At 44.1% G+C, this 20,442-nt stretch overlaps 1 protein-coding gene across 1 annotated transcript in view; it reads left to right on the top strand.

The window, feature by feature from the left end:
- LOC120940468 (sodium-dependent neutral amino acid transporter B(0)AT3-like) overlaps positions 1 to 20,442 on the top strand; it is a 172,498-nt gene that overhangs the window by 79,746 nt on the left and 72,310 nt on the right. Inside the window, exons 3-5 of the mRNA XM_040353349.1 lie at positions 11,542 to 11,682; positions 15,551 to 15,732; positions 16,666 to 16,776. Coding sequence (XP_040209283.1) covers positions 11,542 to 11,682; positions 15,551 to 15,732; positions 16,666 to 16,776 — 434 coding nt within the window. The remainder of the gene's footprint in view (positions 1 to 11,541; positions 11,683 to 15,550; positions 15,733 to 16,665; positions 16,777 to 20,442) is intronic.

The raw sequence follows: 20,442 nt of genomic DNA, 5'->3' as shown, positions 1-20,442 counted from the left end.
TCTTCAGCCAGGATTTTAGAGTTGTCAACTGGTGTTTCCTGATAGTCCCAGGCAAAGGGAGCCCCACACTGCTGCTGAGCAGAGTCTAGCAGCTGTCTGTAAGGGGTCTCCAGCTCCCATTCCTGAACGGTCAGAAACTCCAAATCTTCCTGTGCCCAGATCCCTTCTGAGACATTCAGTATTTGCTCTCTGTGCTCCATTATTTCCTCCAAACGCCACTCCCAATCATTCCCAAAGTCAGGGTCCCTGGACAGCCCTTCAATACAACAATCCCAGGCCATCATAGTCAAGGCTTTCCATGGGGATGTCATCCACTGACCACGGGCACTCTTGGGCTACATACCACCGGAGGGCTCTGTAGCTCTCGTCCAACCACATCTCTGCCCGGATCAGCCTGCTTTACTCAGCTGTCCACTCCTGCTTCGGTTGTTCCCCCAATAACAGAATTCGTATTTCATACTGCGACCAGTACCTTACATGGATGGAGGAGAGAACTTTTCCATGGTGTTGCTGCTCGAGAGCTAGCGCTTTCTTTCCAGAGTTCGTGCGGATAGAATCAGCCCATCCCAGCAGGACCTCCTCTGATACTGGTCCTCTATGCTGTATCTTCATCTCTCGCAACCTCCTTCTGAATTCCTCTTCCATGGCAGCTGGTATCAGTACCTCTCCTCTCCTTTCTCCTTCCTTGGTGCTGCTGTGACTTTTTTTTTATTTTTCAAATAACAGTTTTTATTAAGCACAGATCAACACCGTAATACAACAAAAAGAAAGAAAAAACTTCAGCACAGCAGCAGCAAGAAATAGTGCATGTCAGAATACTGTACCTCACAGGGCAGACTGCAGGGGGAGCACGCTGACTCCACATAGAAATTGCTAGACCACAAACAAAATCTGCTGAAAACGACATTAAAATTCACAGTAAGGAGAAAAAACATGAGAAAAAAGAGAGAGAGAAGGAGGAGGGAAGAAGAAAAAACGAAACTGCAGATAGAAGAGAAGTAGAGGGGGGAGGGGGTGGAGAGGGGGGTGGCGTTACCTTAGGGCGGGTCCTCACGACGATGCCACTCCTACCAAACTGTATCATGCATTTCCAGTCTATCCTGCATTCTGGCTGTCATTTTTTCCATCAGCTCTATTAGCTGGATTCAGGTAGGGTCTGAATCTACGCCGGCGTAAATTTAAACGTATTCTGGAAACCAGATACGCTTAAATTAGGCTAAGATACGAGCGGCGTAAGTCTCCTACGCCGTCGTATCTTAGGGTGCAATTTTTTCGCTGGCCGCTAGGTGGCGCTTCCGTTGAGTTCGGCGTAGATTATGTAAATAAAAAATCCAAAAATGCAGCGCTAAGCAATGACTAATAAAAAGACAGTGATGTCTTATGTTGAACACACATATAAATAAACAAAAAAACGTGAGTCCATGATAGGTGTATAATTCATATAAATAAATAGTGTGATGAGACACCTTAGACCTAAGTCTAAATGTTTATAAAATTAAAAGTCCATAATGTGAACGTGAAATCAGAAATCAAGATGGTCAATCAAACGACAGTGATGAGACACCCACGGTGATTCTAATTAATCTGGAATGTTAGTGATAACGCCCACCACCAGGAGGGAAGGCTTACCAGATGCGATGGATCCAAGTGAGCTTATGCCCAAAGGATCAGTAAAGCTTTGTATATGAGATGGAGAGATATACCAGGACACACCAAACAGAGCGACCAGCAGGTAACGATGGAATCTTCGCTTAGTAACAGGTGGAAGGAATAACCTCAGCTGGGAGATGACTCATGGGAGTTGGAAAAAATTAAGTTGATAAAAAGGACATCAATGTGGAAAAGTGCATGGCAGCACTAGATGACTAGATACGCCGATTCACGAATGTACGTGCGCCCGTCGCAGTAAAGATACGCCGTTTCCGTAAGAGGTATGCCGGCGTAAAGATAAAGCTGCCCCCTAGGTGGCGTAGCCAATGTTAAGTATGGCAGTCGTTCCCGCGTCGAAATTTGAAATTTTTACGTCGTTTGCGTAAGTCGTCCGTGAATGGGGCTGGACGTAATTTACGTTCACGTCAAAACCAATACGTCCTTGCGGCGTACTTTGGAGCAATGCACACTGGGATATGTACACGGACGGCGCATGCGTCGGGTCACCACACATTTGCATAAAACACTCCCCCTCATCCTCATTTGAATTAGGCGTGCTTATGCCGGCCCCATTTACGCTACGCCGCCGTAACTTAGGAGGCAAGTGCTTTGTGAATACAGCACTTGCCTCTCTGACTTACGGCGGCATAGTGTAAATACGATATGCTATGCCGCTGCTAAGATACACACATGTACCTGAATAAAGCTATATGTCTTTTATCCGTGTGTACAAATCCTCCTGAGAGGGAGGGGATTGTCGCTTCTAGTGGAGAGCAACCAGGCACCTCGCAGCTGTCAAAACATGTCTAAGCAATTTCTTGGAGCACTTTGGAGTTTGCAGAGGTGACACCCCCAGTAAGAATAATTTCGGGGTCCTGGGGACCGGTACCCCCAGAAAACGGGTCAGCAAGAGCTGTGTTTCCGTCCAAAATAGCACTATCTTGGCAGGTCCAGTATATATGGTATAGGGTCCCCCTGGCTCCCTGACAGCGCCAACACCTATCTGAGCTGGAGGGATAAATAGCGTGGAGTACATCTGGTGTCAGGTACCAAAAATAAAGAATTTTGTAGGCGTTCTCTAAAGGATTACTAAGGTACAGTGGATCGGGAAAAAAAACATGCGGTTTAGTAACTAATTATGCATATTAATGTATCATTTTTTTTTGGTAGGGGAGTGAATCTTGGGTGGAAGTTCCCACACTTTTTCCCTAGGACTTGACCCCTGCCCAGCACCCCTTCCCAGCGGAGCATGTACGCATTGAAATAGATTGATTCCTGATACAACCTCAGGTCTAACCCCATTTCTGCTGTTTGACCCAAATCATAATAGTGAGACATGCAAACCAGAGAGACTAAAAATTTCACATCCTCACCTTTCAGCGTTCAGCCAGCAAAGAGACCAAACCCCATTTCTGCCGTTTGACCCAAATCATAATAGTGAGACATGCAAACCAGAGAGACTAAAAATTTCACATCCTCACCTTTCAGCGTTCAGCCAGCAAAGAGACCAAACCCTTTATTTCCTATACAGTAGCTTTATAAACATCATGACATCATTCACATGAACACACTGATTGGTTAATTCATATAGTCCAGTCCCATTCTACACGCCCCCCTGTGACGTCTATTCTTCGCACATGGCACACATTCTCCTTGTAAGTCCATATAAGGGTCTTCCTGTGGGTTTATTCTTGGCATGCTGTACACGTTTCAAAGTCTTTGGGGGCTATCTTCTTCACTCAATGGGATGGGCCGGAAGGAGGGAGTTTAGGAGTGCGTACAAGGAAGGGATAACAGCTGTCTTAATTTAATTACTCCCTGAAGGTTCCTTTAACCCTATAATGTCTCCTAAGGAAAGTAACAGCACTGTGGTATATTTTCACACATACATATGTAACATTTGAGTAGCTCAGAAGGAAAGTAATCATAACACAAAATAGCATAAAATAAAATATTCATTTTATTTCACTTCCATCACAGCATGCTTATCCTGAGTGGGGAAGGAGCAAGAGTTTAGGAGCTGGTATATGTCTGATATCAGACCTCAGCGAGCAGAGCCCTCTAATACCAGCCTTTCGAAGGGGGTTGGCGCAGAAAATTGGAGATTCGGGGAAAAAGATTGTGCATAGTGTCAGTAGCCACCTTTACATCCGTATCCCCAGTGCAGCAGAGCCCTCCTTTACATCCGTGTCCCCAGTGCAGCAGAGCCCTCCTTTACATCCATGTCCCCAGTGCAGCAGAGCCCTCCTTTACATCCATGTCCCCAGTGCAGCAGAGCCCTCCTTTACATCCATGTCCCCAGTGCAGCAGAGCCCTCCTTTACATCTGTGTCCCCAGTGCAGCAGAGCCCTCCTTTAGAAAAGGTAGTAGTACTCTTGCGCTATCTATACTGGACACCGGGGGGCACTGCTGCAATCACCTAAAAGTCTGCCTGACACAGAAAAAATTTAAATATGGATAAGTGATGGTAAAGCGCTGTGATAACTAGTAATAGAAGGGAATCTCAATACCCATGTGGGTAGGTGACCCTAGGGTGAAATAAATAAATAAATAAATATATACTAAGTGATAATTATAAAGCAAAGAAGGTGAATAAACGACATATAATGTGAACATAGAATGACACAATGTACCAGGCTGAATAAGCCAGAAACACAGTAATACAAATTGGTGCACAAAAAGAGCCCTCCTTTACATCTGTGTCCCCAGTGCAGCAGAGCCCTCCTTTACATCTGTGTCCCCAGCAGGGCCGCCATCAGGAATTATGGGGCCCCTTACACAGCTTCAGGCATGGGCCCCCTGGAGCAGGAGAACCGGGGGGGGGGTGCTGCCGCCATAAATTGAGAAGCGGGGGGGCTGCCGCGGATTGAGAAATTGAGAAGCGGGGGGGGGGCCTTTACACAAAAACGAAGAAATAAAGAAAAAAATATATAAAAAAAGGGGGGTAGCCATCCGGGGCCCTGGGACCTCTGGGCCCTTTAATAAAAATAAAAAATATATATAAAAAAAATATATATTTTTTTAAAAAGGGGGTTGCCATCTGGGGCCCTGGGGACCTCTGGGCCCTTTAATAATATATATATATATATATATATATATATATATATATATATATATATATATATATAAATGTATGTGTGTGTGTGTGTGTATATATATATATATATATATATATATATATATATATATATATATATATATATATATATATATATTTTAGATATATATATATAAAGAAATTGCAAAAAAGGGGGGTTGCCATCCAGGACCTCTGGGCCCTTTAATAAAAATGAAAAAAATAAACCTCTGGGCCCTTTAATAATAATAATAATATAAATATATATATATATATATATATATATATATATATATATATATATATAATTAAAAATAAACATTTATGAAAAACAGGGGGGTTGCCATCCAGGGCCCTGGGGACCTCAGGGCCCTTTAATAATAATATATATATATATATATATATATATATATATATATATATATATATAAAAACAAAAATAAAAAAATAAACATTTATTAAAAAAAGGGGGGGTTGCCACACATGGGGCCCTGGGGACCTCTGAGCCCTTTAATAATATATATATATATATATATATATATATATATATATATATATATATATATATATATATATATATATATATAAATATATATAAAGACAAAAAATATATATATAAAAAATATATATATAAAAAAAATTATATTTTTTTTATAAAAAAAGGGGGGTTGCCATCCGGGGCCCTGGGGACCTCTGGGCCCTTTAATAATAATAATAATAATAATAATAATAATAATAATAATAATAATAATAATATTATATATATATATGGGGACCTCCGGACCTCTAAAAAAAAAAATGGCTCTTTATTAAAAAATAAAATAAAAATATATATAAAAAATATTTTTTTTTTATAAAAAAAAAAAAAAAAAAAAAAAAAAAGGGGGGTTGCCATCCGGGGCCTCGGGGACCTCCTTTTTTTTTTAAAGGGGGTTGCCATCCGGGCCCCTGGGGACCTCCGGGCCCCTTACAGGTGTAATGCCTGTACCCCCCCCTGATGGCGGCCCTGGTCCCCAGTGCAGCAGAGCCCTCCTTTACATCTGTGTCCCCAGTTCAGCAGAGCCCTCATTTACATCCGTGTCCCCAGTGCAGCAGAGCCCTACTTTCATCTGTGTCCCCAGTGCAGCAGAGCCCTTCTTGTCTACAGCAGCGGCGATCGTCTCCTTCATGTGCAGCGGCAGCTACACAGTTCCCAGCTTCCACGTATGTTCAATGGAGAGAGGAGGGGCCTCCGATCGATCCATGCAGCCAATAGGCTTAAGTGTACAAAAGAATACTTGTACACTGAAGCGAAAAGCCAATTGGCTGCAACCCCTCTCTTCACTGAACACAAGGCGAAATGTACTGGCAGAGGCGACGGCAGCCATTTTTTGTAGCCCGTCGGCTGTTTTTTTCCCTAAAACATTTCCGGTTTTCCTGGGACATAAGCAAAATCCAGGGAAATTTCAGTCTGACACACCGAAACACCAATCTCTGTAAAGAGCCTCTGACAGAGGCTCTTTACCATGTGATCAGCCATGTCCAATCACTGCTGATTACAGTGTAAACAGGAAGAGTCATTTATCGTTTTTTCCTCACTTGCGCCTGACAGACGTGAGTAGAAGAGTGCCGATCGGCTGCTTTTCTGACAGGAGGGTCTGCGCTTATAGGTTATCAGTGCAGCCCCACCGCAGTTGACCACACTGGACCACCAGGGCGCCCACAACACATGGATGACCAGTTATGCCCCCAATGGACACCAGGGATTCCACACAGTGCCTTAAAAGATGTCAAGTGCCCACAAAAGGTGCCAGTCAGTGCCCACTACAAATGCCTGGCAGATGTCTCCTCATCAGTGATGCCCAGCAGTGCCACCCATCAGTGCTACATACCAGTGCCACCCATCAGTGCTGCATACCAGTGCCACCCATCAGTGCCGCCTATCAGTGCACATTATCAGTGCTCATTGGTGCCACCTTATCAGTGCCCGTCAGTGCATGTGTCTGTATGAGTGTGTGTATGCATGTGTTTGTATGTGTGCGTGTGTGCGCGCGCATGTCTCTCTCTCTCTCATATATATATATATACAGTACAGACCAAAAGTTTGGCCACACCTTCTCATTCAAAGAGTTTTCTTTATTTTCATGACTATGAAAATTTTAGATTCACACTGAAGGCATCAAAACTATGAATTAACACATGTGGAATTATACATAACAAAAAAGTGTGAAACAACTGAAAATATATTTCATATTCTAGGTTCTTCAAAGTAGCCACCATGGGTGTAGGAACCCTTACAAATCTGGGGGGGACAGCATTTTTACTCGCCAATACCCACCCCTCTCATGTACATACTACCCACCCCTCTCATGTACATACTACCCACCTATACCGTATAGGTGGGTAGTATGTATATGAGAGGGGTGGGTAGTATGTACATGAGAGGGGTGGGTAGTATGTCCACAAGAGGGGTGGGTAAAGGTGGGTAGTATGTACACAAGAGGGGTGGGTATTGGTGGGTAGTATGTACATGAGAGGGGTGGGTAGTATGTACACAAGAGGGGTGGGTATAGGTGGGTAGTATGTACACGAGAGGGGTGGGTATTGGTGGATAGTATGTACATGAGAGGGGTGGGTAGTATGTACACAAGAGGGGTGGGTATAGGTGGGTAGTATGTACACGAGAGGGGTGGGTATAGGTGGGTAGTATGTACATTAGAGGGGTGGGTATTGGTGGGTAGTATGTACATGAGAGGGGTGGGTAGTATGTACACAAGAGGGGTGGGTATAGGTGGGCAGTATGTACATGAGAGGGTGGGTATAGGTGGGTAGTATGTACATGAGAGGGGTGCGTATAGGTGGGTAGTATGTACATGAGAGGGGTGCGTATAGGTGGGTAGTATGTACATGAGAGGGGTGCGTATAGGTGGGTAGTATGTACATGAGAGGGGTGGGTAGTATGTACACGAGAGGGGTGGGTAGTATGTACATGAGAGGGGTGGGTATAGGTGGGTAGTATGTACATGAGAGGGGTGCGTATAGGTGGGTAGTATGTACATGAGAGGGGTGGGTAGTATGTACACGAGAGGGGTGGGTAGTATGTACATGAGAGGGGTGGGTATAGGTGGGTAGTATGTACATGAGAGGGGTGCGTATAGGTGGGTAGTATGTACATGAGAGGGGTGGGTAGTATGTACATGAGAGGGGTGCGTATAGGTGGGTAGTATGTACATGAGAGGGGTGGGTAGTATGTACACGAGAGGGGTGGGTAGTATGTACACGAGAGGGGTGGGTATAGGTGGGTAGTATGTACATGAGAGGGGTGCGTATAGGTGGGTAGTATGTACATGAGAGGGGTGGGTAGTATGTACAAGAGAGGGGTGGGTAGTATGTACAAGAGAGGGGTGGGTAGTATGTACAAGAGAGGGGTGGGTAGTATCGAATACACCACTGATGCATTAGTGACCAGTGCCAGTTATTTAACCCCTTTGTGCTGCATTAGTGGCACTGGTATATGAGTTTATGAACCCTTTGATGCTGCACCATAAATGCAGCACAAGGGGGTTAATTAACTGGTCACTAATGCAATAACCCCTTCCATGCTGCATATTTCAAATACCAATGTAAACCCCCCCCCAAAGAGTTAAACACTTCAGGCAGGTTGACACAGCTAAGCCACTGTGACAACAGTGATTTAGGTTACGTTTTTAGCTTGGAAAACTTACCTGCACTTTTGCAGGGGCTTCACTGGCTCCTCACAGCAGCACTCTCCTCGGCTCTTTCTTCCCGCCTCCCGGTCTGTGAATGACATCACGCCGGGCGGGACTAGGAAGCTCCTGTCGGGCGGAGAACACTCTGCCTGAGTCAGGCAGCCTGACAGGGAAGTGAATGGTCCGTGATTCACTCACAGCACACTCGCACCGCTCTGCTGCAGACAGTGTACCGGCGGCCGGCAAGGCTGTCTTCAGCAGTGCGGAACAAGCGGCATCCTTAGCCTCCCTTACCCCCCTCAGTCGGCTCCTGGCGGGTTCAGCAACTGTCGGCCTGGCCGCTCCGCCTCCACCTCCCCTACAGCGCAGCCCGCTCATGCTGCCAGCTTGTTGGACACTGACTGGACGAGGCTCGGCGGGTGGGGGGGATTTTACCATACCTGTCCCCCCCGCATTATTATCTGGGGGGGATCCGTCCCCCCCGTCCCCCCCGGTTCCTACGCCCATGGTAGCCACCTTTTGCAGCAGACACATCTCTAGAACTGTTAAGAGGAGACTGTGTGAATCAGGCCTTCATGGTAGAATATCTGCTAGGAAACCACTGCTAAAGAAAGGCAACAATCAGAAGAGACTTGTTTGGGCTAAAGAACACAAGGAATGGACATTAGACCAGTGGAAATCTGTGCTTTGGTCTGATGAGTCCAAACTTGAGATCTTTGGTTCCAACCCCCGTGTCTTTGTGCGACGCAGAAAAGGTGAACGGATGGACTCTACATGCCTGGTTCCCACCGTGAAACATGGAGGAGGAGGTGTGATGGTGTGGGGGTGCTTTGCTGGTGACACTGTTGGCGATTTATTCAAAATTGAAGGCATACGGAACCAGCATGGCTACCACAGCATCTTGCAGCGGCATGCTATTCCATCCGGTTTGCGTTTAGTTGGACCATCATTTATTTTTCAACAGGACAATGACCCCAAACACACCTCCAGGCTGTGTAAGGGCTATTTGACCAAGAAGGAGAGTGATGGGGTGCTGCGCCAGGTGACTACCTCTTGAAGCTCATCAAGAGAATGCCAAGAGTGTGCCAAGCAGTAATCAAAGCAAAAGGTGGCTACTTTGAAGAACCTAGAATATGAAATATATTTTCAGTTGTTTCACACTTTTTTGTTATGTATAATTCCACATGTGTTAATTCATAGTTTTGATGCCTTCAGTGTGAATCTACAATTTTCATAGTCATGAAAATAAAGAAAACTCTTTAAATGAGAAGGTGTGTCCAAACTTTTGGTCTGTAATTATATATATATATATATATATATATATATATATATATATATATATATATATATAATGTGTGCACAGATCGCTTTTCAGAGGCATTTGACAGGTGGTAAAGAGGCAATATGTTGCCTCCTCACCACCTGTTTTAAGCCCATAAATGCATCATCACTACACCACAACTGTGCAATGCACACAGTTGTGGGGTCACACCTGACATGTAAACAAGCCCTTGGTTCACATCTGTGTGGCTGCATGCAGCGTGTAGGGCAGCCCATTAATTTCAATGGGCTTCCCTAGCCACAAAAATGCAGGGAAAGAAGTCCCTGACCTTTTTTTTTATTATTGCACTGCACCTAAAGCACCCCACATTTTCCAATGTGTGAGGTACCATTAAAAATTAACGGTACCCCTAATGATCAGAGCATTTGTCTGTGTATCAGGAACGGGCGCGTTGTAGCGCGTGTTCTGCGACATACAGTAACGTAAACCAAGCCTTGGACTGGGGTGCCACAAGACCGAAAATACCTTTAACCACTTAAGCCCCGGACCAATATGCAGCCTAAAGACCCAAGGTGTTTTTACAGTTCGGGACTGCGTCGCTTTAACAGACAATTGCGCGGTTGTGCGACGTGGCTCCCAAACAAAATTGGCGTCCTTTTTTCCCCACAAATAGAGCTTTCTTTTGGTGGTATTTGATCACATCTGCGGTTTTTAGTTTTTGCGCTATAAACAAAAATAGAGCGACAATTTTGAAAAAAAAGCAATATTTTTTACTTTTTGCTGTAATAAATATCCCCTAAAAACATGTATAAAAACATATTTTTTCCTCAGTTTAGGCCGATACGTATTCTTCTACCTATTTTTAGTAAAAAAAATCGCAATAAGCGTTTATCGATTGGTTTGCGCAAAATTTATAGTGTTTACAAAATAGGGGATAGTTTTATTGCATTTTTTTTTTTTTTTTTTTTTACTACTAATGGCGGCGATCAGCAATTTTTTTCGTGACTGCGACATTATGGCGGACACTTCGGACAATTTTGACACATTTTTGGGACCATTGTCATTTTCACAGCAAAAAATGCATTTAAATTGCATTCTTTATTGTGAAAATGACAGTTGCAGTTTGGGAGTTAACCACAGGTGGCGCTGTAGGAGTTAGGGTGCACCTAGTATGTGTTTACAACTGTTTGGGGGTGTGGCTGTAGGAATGACGTCATCGATCGTGTCTTCCCTATAAAGGGAATGACGCGATCGATGCGCCGCCATAGTGAAGGACGGGGAAGCCGTGTTTACACACGGCTCTCCTCGTTCTTCAGCTCCGGGGAACGATCGCGACGGAGCGGCTATAAACAAATAGCCGCGCCGTGGTCCCGGATCGCTCCCCGAGCGGACCCGACCTCCGCATGTAGCGGGGGGGGTCCCGATCGGACCCCCCACCCGCTAATAGGCGAGGACGTACCTATACGCCCATGTGCCTGTACGTGCCACATTGTGGACGTATATGTACATGCGGGGGTCGGGAAGTGGTTAAGGGCGCCCCAACTGGAAAAAGGTTGAAAAACACTGGTGTAAGCTTAATTGAACAAGCAGAAGTTAGAAGCTGATTGGCTACCATACACAGCTGCACCAGATTTTGCACTCACTGGTTTTAGTAATACAACCCCTATGTATGTGTCACTGAACCTCAAGCAATAGAAGCAGTGAAAAGAGTACTGGGACAGAACAGGCAACCTGTCTATGTACCATACAAAGTAAATTCAAATGTCAAATATCTATAACCTACTGTATATGATTGTCTAGGTATTTGTCAGTCATTTATATTTCTTTTATATTCTGTTTTACAGGTATTGCTTCATTGCTTGTTTCCCTTCTGGTAGGAGTGTATTATAATACTATTATAGCATGGATTCTATGGTATTTCTTCAATTCGTTTCAAAATCCACTTCCATGGAGCTACTGCCCTACAACAGAATACAATAATACAGGTAGTAACACTCTTGTGGTAACAAGTGTCTAATTAACTATACTGAGGCGTAAACCTGTTCCACTGAGGCCACATAGTGCCACTATGACAAAATGCATTCCAATAGCAGATCCTTAGTACTATACAAGAGACACAACCCAACAAGCTGTTGCCCTTAAGTGTACTACAATGTAGCACTTTGGTCCCACATGTACAGACCTAGGGTGGGTGAACTATAATCAGGGCTTTTTTTCAGCGGGAACGCAGGGTACCTCTAGCACTGAATGTATGTGATGTCAAGGGGTGCTGGGTTGTGCTACAGTGTCGATTGCTGCTGGGGGATATAGTGTTGCTGGAAGGAATCTATTTTTGCAGTGGGAGAGTCCATTGTTACGGAGGAGGTATATTTTTGCTGACGGAGTATCTATTGTTGCTGGGGTGGGTCTTATGTTGCTGGGAGAGTCAGTTGTTGCCTGGAGAGATCTACTGTTGAGAGAGAATTCTACTGTAGCTGGCTGCTGGATAGTCTATCGATACTGTCTGCGGGGGGATCTTTTGTTGCTGCTGGGGGTCTCTTGTTGCTAGGGGGGTTTATTTTGTTGAGGGTGGTCTATTGTTGCCGGGGGATCTATTGTTGCTGGGGGTCTATTGTTATTGGCTGCAGGGAATCTATTTTACTGCTTTTCTTGTCATCATTAACAAATTAAAGGGGCAGTACTGGGAGGTGGTTGGAGGTGGGACCAAGGAATGGTGCTCGGAGGTAGGTAGTGGTGAAGACGGGGTAAGATGGGGTAAGTCCAAAAGGGAGAGTTCCTGCACCTATTCTCTGAGAAAAAAAAGCCATGACTATAATTAAACCATACATTACACCAACAAAAATGCACTAAGCGTACATACCACAATGCCGACCTGGATGGATGGCACTGTAGAGAAAGGCACCAGTGTGGAACATTTTATTATAAACATAAATGTGTTACTGACAGCAACATGATATTTCACCCCCGTAGCATTGCCACCTTTGACAGTGCCTTGAAAAAGTATTCATACTCCTTGAAATTTTCCACATTTTTTCATGTTACAAATAAAAACGTAAATACATTTTTTGGGGATTTTATGCTATAGACCAACAGAAAGTGTCACATAATTGTGAAGTGGACAAAAAAGGATACGTGGTGTTCAACATTTTTTACAAATATCTGAAAAGCATGACATGCATTTGTATTCAGGCCCCTTTACTCTGATACCTCTAACTAAAATTTGTGGAACCAATTGCCTTCAAAAGTCACCTAATTAGTAAATAGAGTCCACCCGTGTGTAATTTAACCTCAGTATAAATACAGCTGTCCTGTGAAGCCCTCAGGTGTTTGTTAGAGAACCTTAGTGAACAAACAGTATCATAAAGGCCAAGGAACATACCAGACAAGTCAGGGATAACATTGTGAAGAAGTTTAAGCATGGGTAAGTTATAAAAAAAATATCTCAAGCTTTGAAGAATCAATCACCTGAAAATGGAAAGAGTAATGCCCTGTACACACGATCGGTTCGTCTGATGAAAACGGACCGATGGACCGTTTTCATCGGACAAACTGATCGTGTGTGGGCTCCACCGTTTTTTTTTTCCATCGGTGAAAAAAAGAATAGAACCTGTTTTAAATTTTTATTATGGTTAAAAAACCGATAGAAAAAAAAACGATCGTCTGTGGGGAAATCCATCGGTCAAAAATCCACGCATGCTTGGAAGCATTAAACTTCATTTTTCTCAGCACATTATAGTGTTTTACGTCACTGCGTTGGACACGATCGGATTTTTAACCGATGGTGTGTAGGCAAGACTGATGAAAGTCAGCTTCATCGGATATCTGATGAAAAAATCCATTGGTCCGTTTTCATCAGACGAACCAATCATGTGTACAGGGCATAAGGCACAACTGCAAACCTACCAAGACATGGCCGTTCACCTAAACTGACAGGCTGGGCAAGGAGAGCATTAATCAGAGAAGCAGGCAAGAGGCCCATGGTAACTCTGGAGGCTCTGCAGAGATTCAAAGCTCAGGTGGGGGAATCTGTCCACAGGACAACTATTAGTTGTGCACTCCACAAATCTGGTCTGTATGGTAGTAGCAAGAAGAAAGCCATTGTTGAAAGAAGCCATAAGAAGTCCCATTTGCAGTTAGCTGGAAGCCATGTGGGGGGACACAGCAAACATGTGGAGACCAGATGAGTCAGATGAGACCAAATTTGAACTTTTTGGCCTAAAAGCGAAATGCTTTGTTTGGCGGAAAACTAACACTGAACATCACCCTAAACACTCCATCCCAACTGTGAAACATTGTGGTGGCAGCATCATGTTGTGGGGATGCTTTTCTTTAGCAGGGACAGCAAAGATGGTCAGAGTTGATGAGAAGATGGATGAAGCCAAATACAGGGCAATCTTAGAAGAAAACCTGTTATGCCCTGTACATACGAGCGGAATTTCCGTAGGAAAAAAGTTGGATGGTTTTTCCAACGGAATTTCACTCAAGCTTGCATACACACGATCACACAAAAGTTCTCTGAACTTTCGAGCGCTAAGAACTCAGTGACGTATAACACTACGAAGAGGCGAGAAAAAGAAGTTCAATGCTTCCGAGCATGCGTCGAATTGTTTCCGATCATGGATGTTTTTTTCCCGTTGGAATTCCATACAGACAAACAGATTTTCTGTCTAAAAAATTGAGAACCTGCTCTCTATCTAGGTACATCGGAAATTCCGACACAAAAGGTCAGATGGGGCATACACACGGTCGGAATATCCGCCGAAAAGCTCCCATCTGACTTTTTCCCCATGGGAAAATCTGATCGTGTGTACACGGCATTAGAGTCTGCAAAAGACTTGAGACTGGGGCGGAGATTCACCTTCTAACTGGACAACGACCCTAAACATACAGCCAGGGCTACAATAGAATAGAATGGTTTAGATCAAAGCATATTCATGTATTAGAATGGACCAGTCAAAGACCAGACCTAAATCCAATTGAGAATCTGTGGCAAGACTTGAAAATTGCTGTTCACAGATGCTCTCCATTCAATCTGACAAAGCTTGAGCTATTTTGCACAGAAGAATGGGCAAAAATGTCACTCTCTAAATGTGCAAAGCCCACTGCTTGTGGGCTGTGCAGTACAGGTTCAGAGCTATGTGATTAGGGCAGGCCACATCTACCTAATGCTTACTGCAACTATTTGTAATATCTATTTTAGATATTGGTCAACAAAATAGTGATTAGTGTGTCATTCAGGGCAGCTCTATTACAAATCTTTGTTAGGCCCCGTACACACGACCGAACATGTCTGCTGAAACTGGTCCGCTGACCAGTTTCAGCAGACATGTTTGGTCGTCTGTACGGCCGACCGGACAAATGTCCGGCGGATCGGACAGGTTTCCAGCGGACAAATGTTTCTTAGCATGCTAAGAAACATGTCCGCTGGAACCATGTCCGTCGGACATGTTCGGTCGTCTGTACAGACTCACCGGACATGTCCGATCGGCCGCCATCCCTCGCATGCATCAAAGTGATTCGACGCATGCGTGGAAGCATTGACCTTCCAGGGTCGCGCACGTCACCGCGCTGTCTGTCCGCACGGATTTCTGTCTAATGGTGTGTACAACCATCAGACAGAAATCTCCGGGCGGACATGTCCGCTGAAAACGGTCCGGCGGACCGATTTCAGCGGACAGTCCGCTCGTCTGTATGGGGCCTTACAGTTTGGGGTATTAGTCGTATATATCCCCTAGATGTTACATTGTGGTGGGTCAGTTATGGTTTATATTATGCATATAATGCATTGTGAAATCTACATTTTTTTTTTTTTAACTGAAAGATCTATTTCTAAAACACTGTCAAATTATTTAGGTGCGTATGAGGAGTGTAGTAGAAGTAGCACAGTTAACTACTATTGGTACAGAAAAACATTAAATATAACCACAACTATCAATGAAAATGGAGATTTGCAATGGTGGATGGTGATTTCTCTAGCAGTAGCGTGGGGCGCTGTATATCTGTGCACGATAAGAGGGATTCAATCTACAGGAAAGGTAATTCTAAAAAAGTTTATGTTTTGTAGTGTGTTAATGCTTGCATTGTTTCATATATAAGGAAATGCTGTTTCTCTTTTAGAAAGAGGGTATTATGCAATGTTTGAGGGCCCATTTAGATATAAAAGATCTGTTGCGGACTTGCAGTGCATTACTGTACAAGCATTAACAAGCTGTATGGTGCATGTTACTATGCATTGTGTTAAAGCCACCCATTCATTTTGAATGGGCTGTCAATGCACCTCAGTTGAAATAGTAAGTAACCATTTTAAATTGCAGTGCACCATCTTGCGCAGCAGTACAGCATTGCATTGCCAGCTGCTGTATATACTGCATATTTCTTATAACATCAATATACTACACAGGAGAAAATAATGGAGGCAGACTTCTCTTTAGTATTTGTTTTTGTTGAATACTGTAGTGCAGAAAAGACTAAGGCCGCGTACACACGATCGGTCAAAACCGATGAAAACAGACCGAAGGACAGTTTCATCGGTCCAAACCGATCGTGTGTGGGCCCCATCGGTCAGTTAACCTTCGGTCAAAAAAATTAGAAATTGCTTTAAAATTTAACCAATGGACGCCTAACCGATAGGTTAAAACCGATCGTTAGTATGCAAAAGCATCGGTTAAAAACCTGCGCATGCTCAGAATCAAGTCGACACATGCTTGGAAGCATTAAACTTCGTTTTTTTCAGCATGTCGTTGTGTTTTACATCACCGCGCTCTGACACGATCGATTATTTAACCTATGGTGTGTAGGCACATCAGACCATCAGTCAGCTTCATCGGTTAACCGATGACAACGCTCCTTCGGACCGTTCTCATCGGATGGCCTGATCGTGTGTACGTGGCCTAATCCTGTATAATATAACATGTATTAATGCATATTACCCAGTCTAATTTACTTGTATATTTATGTTTCTTTAACAGGCAGTTTACATTACTGCTACATTCCCTTACATTGTTCTAACCATATTTCTCATTCGTGGTTTCACATTGCCTGGTGCAATTGATGGACTGAGGTACCTTTTTACTCCAGATGTAAGTTTTTTTTATTTATGAACATCATATGAAGTGTGACAACCCCAGCCCCAGTGCTGTATTAATCCTGCAACATGTAATGTCTTTGAAGACTATAAATACAGGCAGAAGAAAGGTTTACGCTCTTATTATTGTTATCTAGCTTGGCTATAGTCTCAGTCTGCAAGCCATTGTAATACAGCTACATTTTTGACAAAGCAAGACATTTCTTGTGAAACGCATTAACCTCATCACCTTTTGCCTGTCTGTGCTTGATTGTTTTTATTCAATTTTTTGATACCAATAAAGTCGATATTGCATTCGTCCTTTTTTCTTTTCACAGATAACAAAAAGTTAAATGTCAGTTTAACTGGCATTCACTTTCACAGTCCATCAGCTTTGTTTTTGTATTTTATTGGGGGATTAGAACTTGGATGGGGTAAAGGGATGCCCAGAAAATGATTAATGCATGGTATAGGATAGTTTGGATATTCTCTTCCTTCTGCACAACACTTGCTGCAGACAATCTCTCCTTCTCCCTCCAGCACAATTCTTCAGGCTCAGCTAACTCTGGTTTCAGCCAGGCCTTAACAAAGTTCCTTATTACAGGCAGGGACCATGGGTCCCTTTTAGTTTAGCAACAAAAATAGGAAAAGACTTTAGTGCTAGCTGACCTTTTTGGTGGACTACTGATCCCAGTCAGCCCTTTGCAAGCCCTGACAGTCCTCCTGACTGCAGCAGCTTGACTTTAGCGCAAAAAATAAAAACCGCAGAGGTGATTAAATACCACCAAAAGAAATCTCTATTTGTGGGAAAAAAAGGAAACCAATTTTGTTTGGGAGCCACGTCACACGACCGCACAATTGTCAGTTAAAGCGACGCAGTGCCGAATCGCAAAAAGTGGCCCGGTCATTGACCAGCAAATTGGTCCGGGGCTGAAGTGGTTAAAAAATGCTCTGCGGGCGTGGCCTAGTGGAGCATGTGAATGGAAGCATCTCAGCAGCGCATTGTGTATCCCCTGCATCTACCCATGATCTCTTTGGGAAACCCCCTGATTCCTCTCCGCAGTCCTCCCACAGTCCTCCCCGGGTGTCCCGGACCCGGGTCATCCTACCATATTTGGTAGCCCCTAGCCAAGAATGAAGGGGATGGCGCTGATGGTGCGGTCCGCGGGCATGAGCCTACCATCAAGGTGAATCATACTGATCTAATGGGGATGGTGGCTGAAATTCAGACTGACTTTGCAATCATCTAGCAAGACATAAAAAAGATATGGGGTCGGGTTACTGAAACCGAACTCCGCATTAGTGATCTGGAGGACACTGTTAACCCCATACTGCCTAAACTTAGTACATATGGCAGGAAAATCACAACCCTGGAGAACAAGCTGGATGACTTTGAGAACCGCCTCCACCGGAACAACCTGCGGTTTGTGGGCCTCCCTGAATAAGTGGAGGAGTCTGACCCGGTGGCTTTCCTAGAGAGCTGGCTGGAGCAGGAGTTCAGCCGTGACCACTTATCCACGTGTTTCCCAGAAGGAAATCCTCCCTGCACCATGGTGATCCGTCTGCTGAACTACAGGGACCGGGATTCCATCCTCCGTGCTGCTCACCTGAAGGGGGAGCCTCAAAATCAACAGGGCGGTGGTCTCGCCATTTCCAGATTACTCCATGGCTGTTCACAACCAGAGAGCCAAATTCCAGCAAATCAAGCAGAAGCTCAGTTCAATATGCCATGTTGTTTCCTGCTACCCTTTGGGTGGTCCACCAAGAGAAAACCCACTCCTTTAATCTCCTAAGGATGCCTTACTGTGATCAGAATCACTGCCACGGCTTCCTCAGCTCCCCACTTGAAGGGTGCTGTGTTAAATTTCTCTTACCAGGAACTGTGGAACTTTCAGCAACTCCTTCACTGTGTGACTTGACCGCGTACACATGATCGGTCAATCCGATAAGAACGGTCTGATGGACCGTTTTCATCAGACAAAACCGATCGTGTGTGGGCCCCATCGGTTATTTATCCATCAGTTAAAAAATTTGAAACTTGTTTTAAAATTAACCGATGGATACCTAACCGATAGAAAAAAAATTATCGTTTGTAGGCACGTCCATCGGTTGAAAATCCACGCATGCTCAGAATCAAGTTGACCCATGCTTGGAAGCATTGAACTTCATTTTTTTCAGCACGTTGTTGTGTTTTACGTCACCGCGTTCTGACACGATTGTTTTTTTTAACTGATGGTGTGTAGGCACGACTGACCATCAGTCAGCTTCATCGGTTAACTGATGGAAAAATCCATCAGACTGTTTTCATCTGATTGACTGATCGTGTGTACAGGGCATAAGACTTTTTAATTTCTTTCTTTTTGGTTTATGGAAACAGGCCATGCACCCCACACATGGTACAAGTTTAGGGCCTAGGCCCGCTCTGTTTTTCAGGAGTTGGGCAGGGCCGTTGTTGCCTTTTGGTAACTCCTAACTTTGGTAACTTTGGTCCTGCTAAGACTTACTTCATATGTTCTGGAGTTGCCTGGGGCTGGCCTCTTACAGGAGGGAACGGTTCAGTTTTTTTGAGAACCAAATTACACTTCCTTTACCTCAGACTCAAGAGGTTGGGTATATTAAAGGACTTTGTACACAGAACCCATACTCGAATCCAACTCCGCACAGTTCTGTATTATGTACGGAAAGTTATATTATTACAATGGAAGGATGTAAAATCTCCAACGACCCAAACCCTCTATCGCATTATCAATGGGGAACTCCCCAAGCTCAAGCTAATATATAAAAGTAGAGCTTGTACAAAAAAACTCACTAAAATATGGCAGCCATGGCTGGATGTCACTAATTCATTGTGGGGTACAGTTTTTTCATCCCAGACGACCTAGCCTAGCTGGAGTTACAGTGAGTGATACCCTTGCACTCAAGGAGGAAATTATAGTACATAGTGAAACCAGGAGTGAGGTGGGCTGAGACCTAGGTAGGTTTAAGTTGCATAATTTGCGTATGCCTGTATGAGTGTGTGTATGACTGCTGTTGTCTTGTTATAGGTACCCTACTGCTGCATCCTAACTCCATGAAACCCCCCCATGGATTTGGGATTATGATTGTGATTATTGAGTTATGACATTGCTCACAATGGGTCACCAAGACCTCCACAACTGTACTTGTTTTAGGCAATGGGTAACTGGTGCCTTGTTGCCCCCCCCCCCCCCCCTCCCCATTTTTTTTATTCACTTTACTGTAATATGACTTTTGTGTTTAATTGCAAAACTTATAAATAAACCTTTAAAAGAGCCATCTTCTCCTTCTGCTGTATTCTCCCCCTGCTGTCGTCTTCCTTGACGCCGTTTAACTGCAAAAAAAACAGAAAGTCGCTCTTCTTCTGTGGCGGTCTTCCTCAATTGTGTTGTCGCCCGCTCTGTGGCATCTCTTATATAGTCATGGGGCGTGGTCATCCGATGAGGTCACCCAGAGAGCCCACCCCTTGTGACGTCAGTCAGCTGATGACTCATCTGTTAATGATGCGGCGGCCAGCTTCCTGCCACCTTCATAGCAACCAGCTATATTCAGTGTTTTAAACAGAAAAATAAAAAAGCAAAATCCAAAACGCATACAAAAAATCACATCACAAACACAACACTTGTGTTTCTGGTGCGATTCCATTGAAGTCTATTACACGCAAAAA

Source organism: Rana temporaria, chromosome 5 (assembly GCF_905171775.1).
Source record: "Rana temporaria chromosome 5, aRanTem1.1, whole genome shotgun sequence".
NCBI classification, from domain to species: domain Eukaryota; kingdom Metazoa; phylum Chordata; class Amphibia; order Anura; family Ranidae; genus Rana; species Rana temporaria.
Note: the sequence above shows the minus strand (reverse complement) of the source record. Positions and strands in the feature narration are given on the sequence as shown.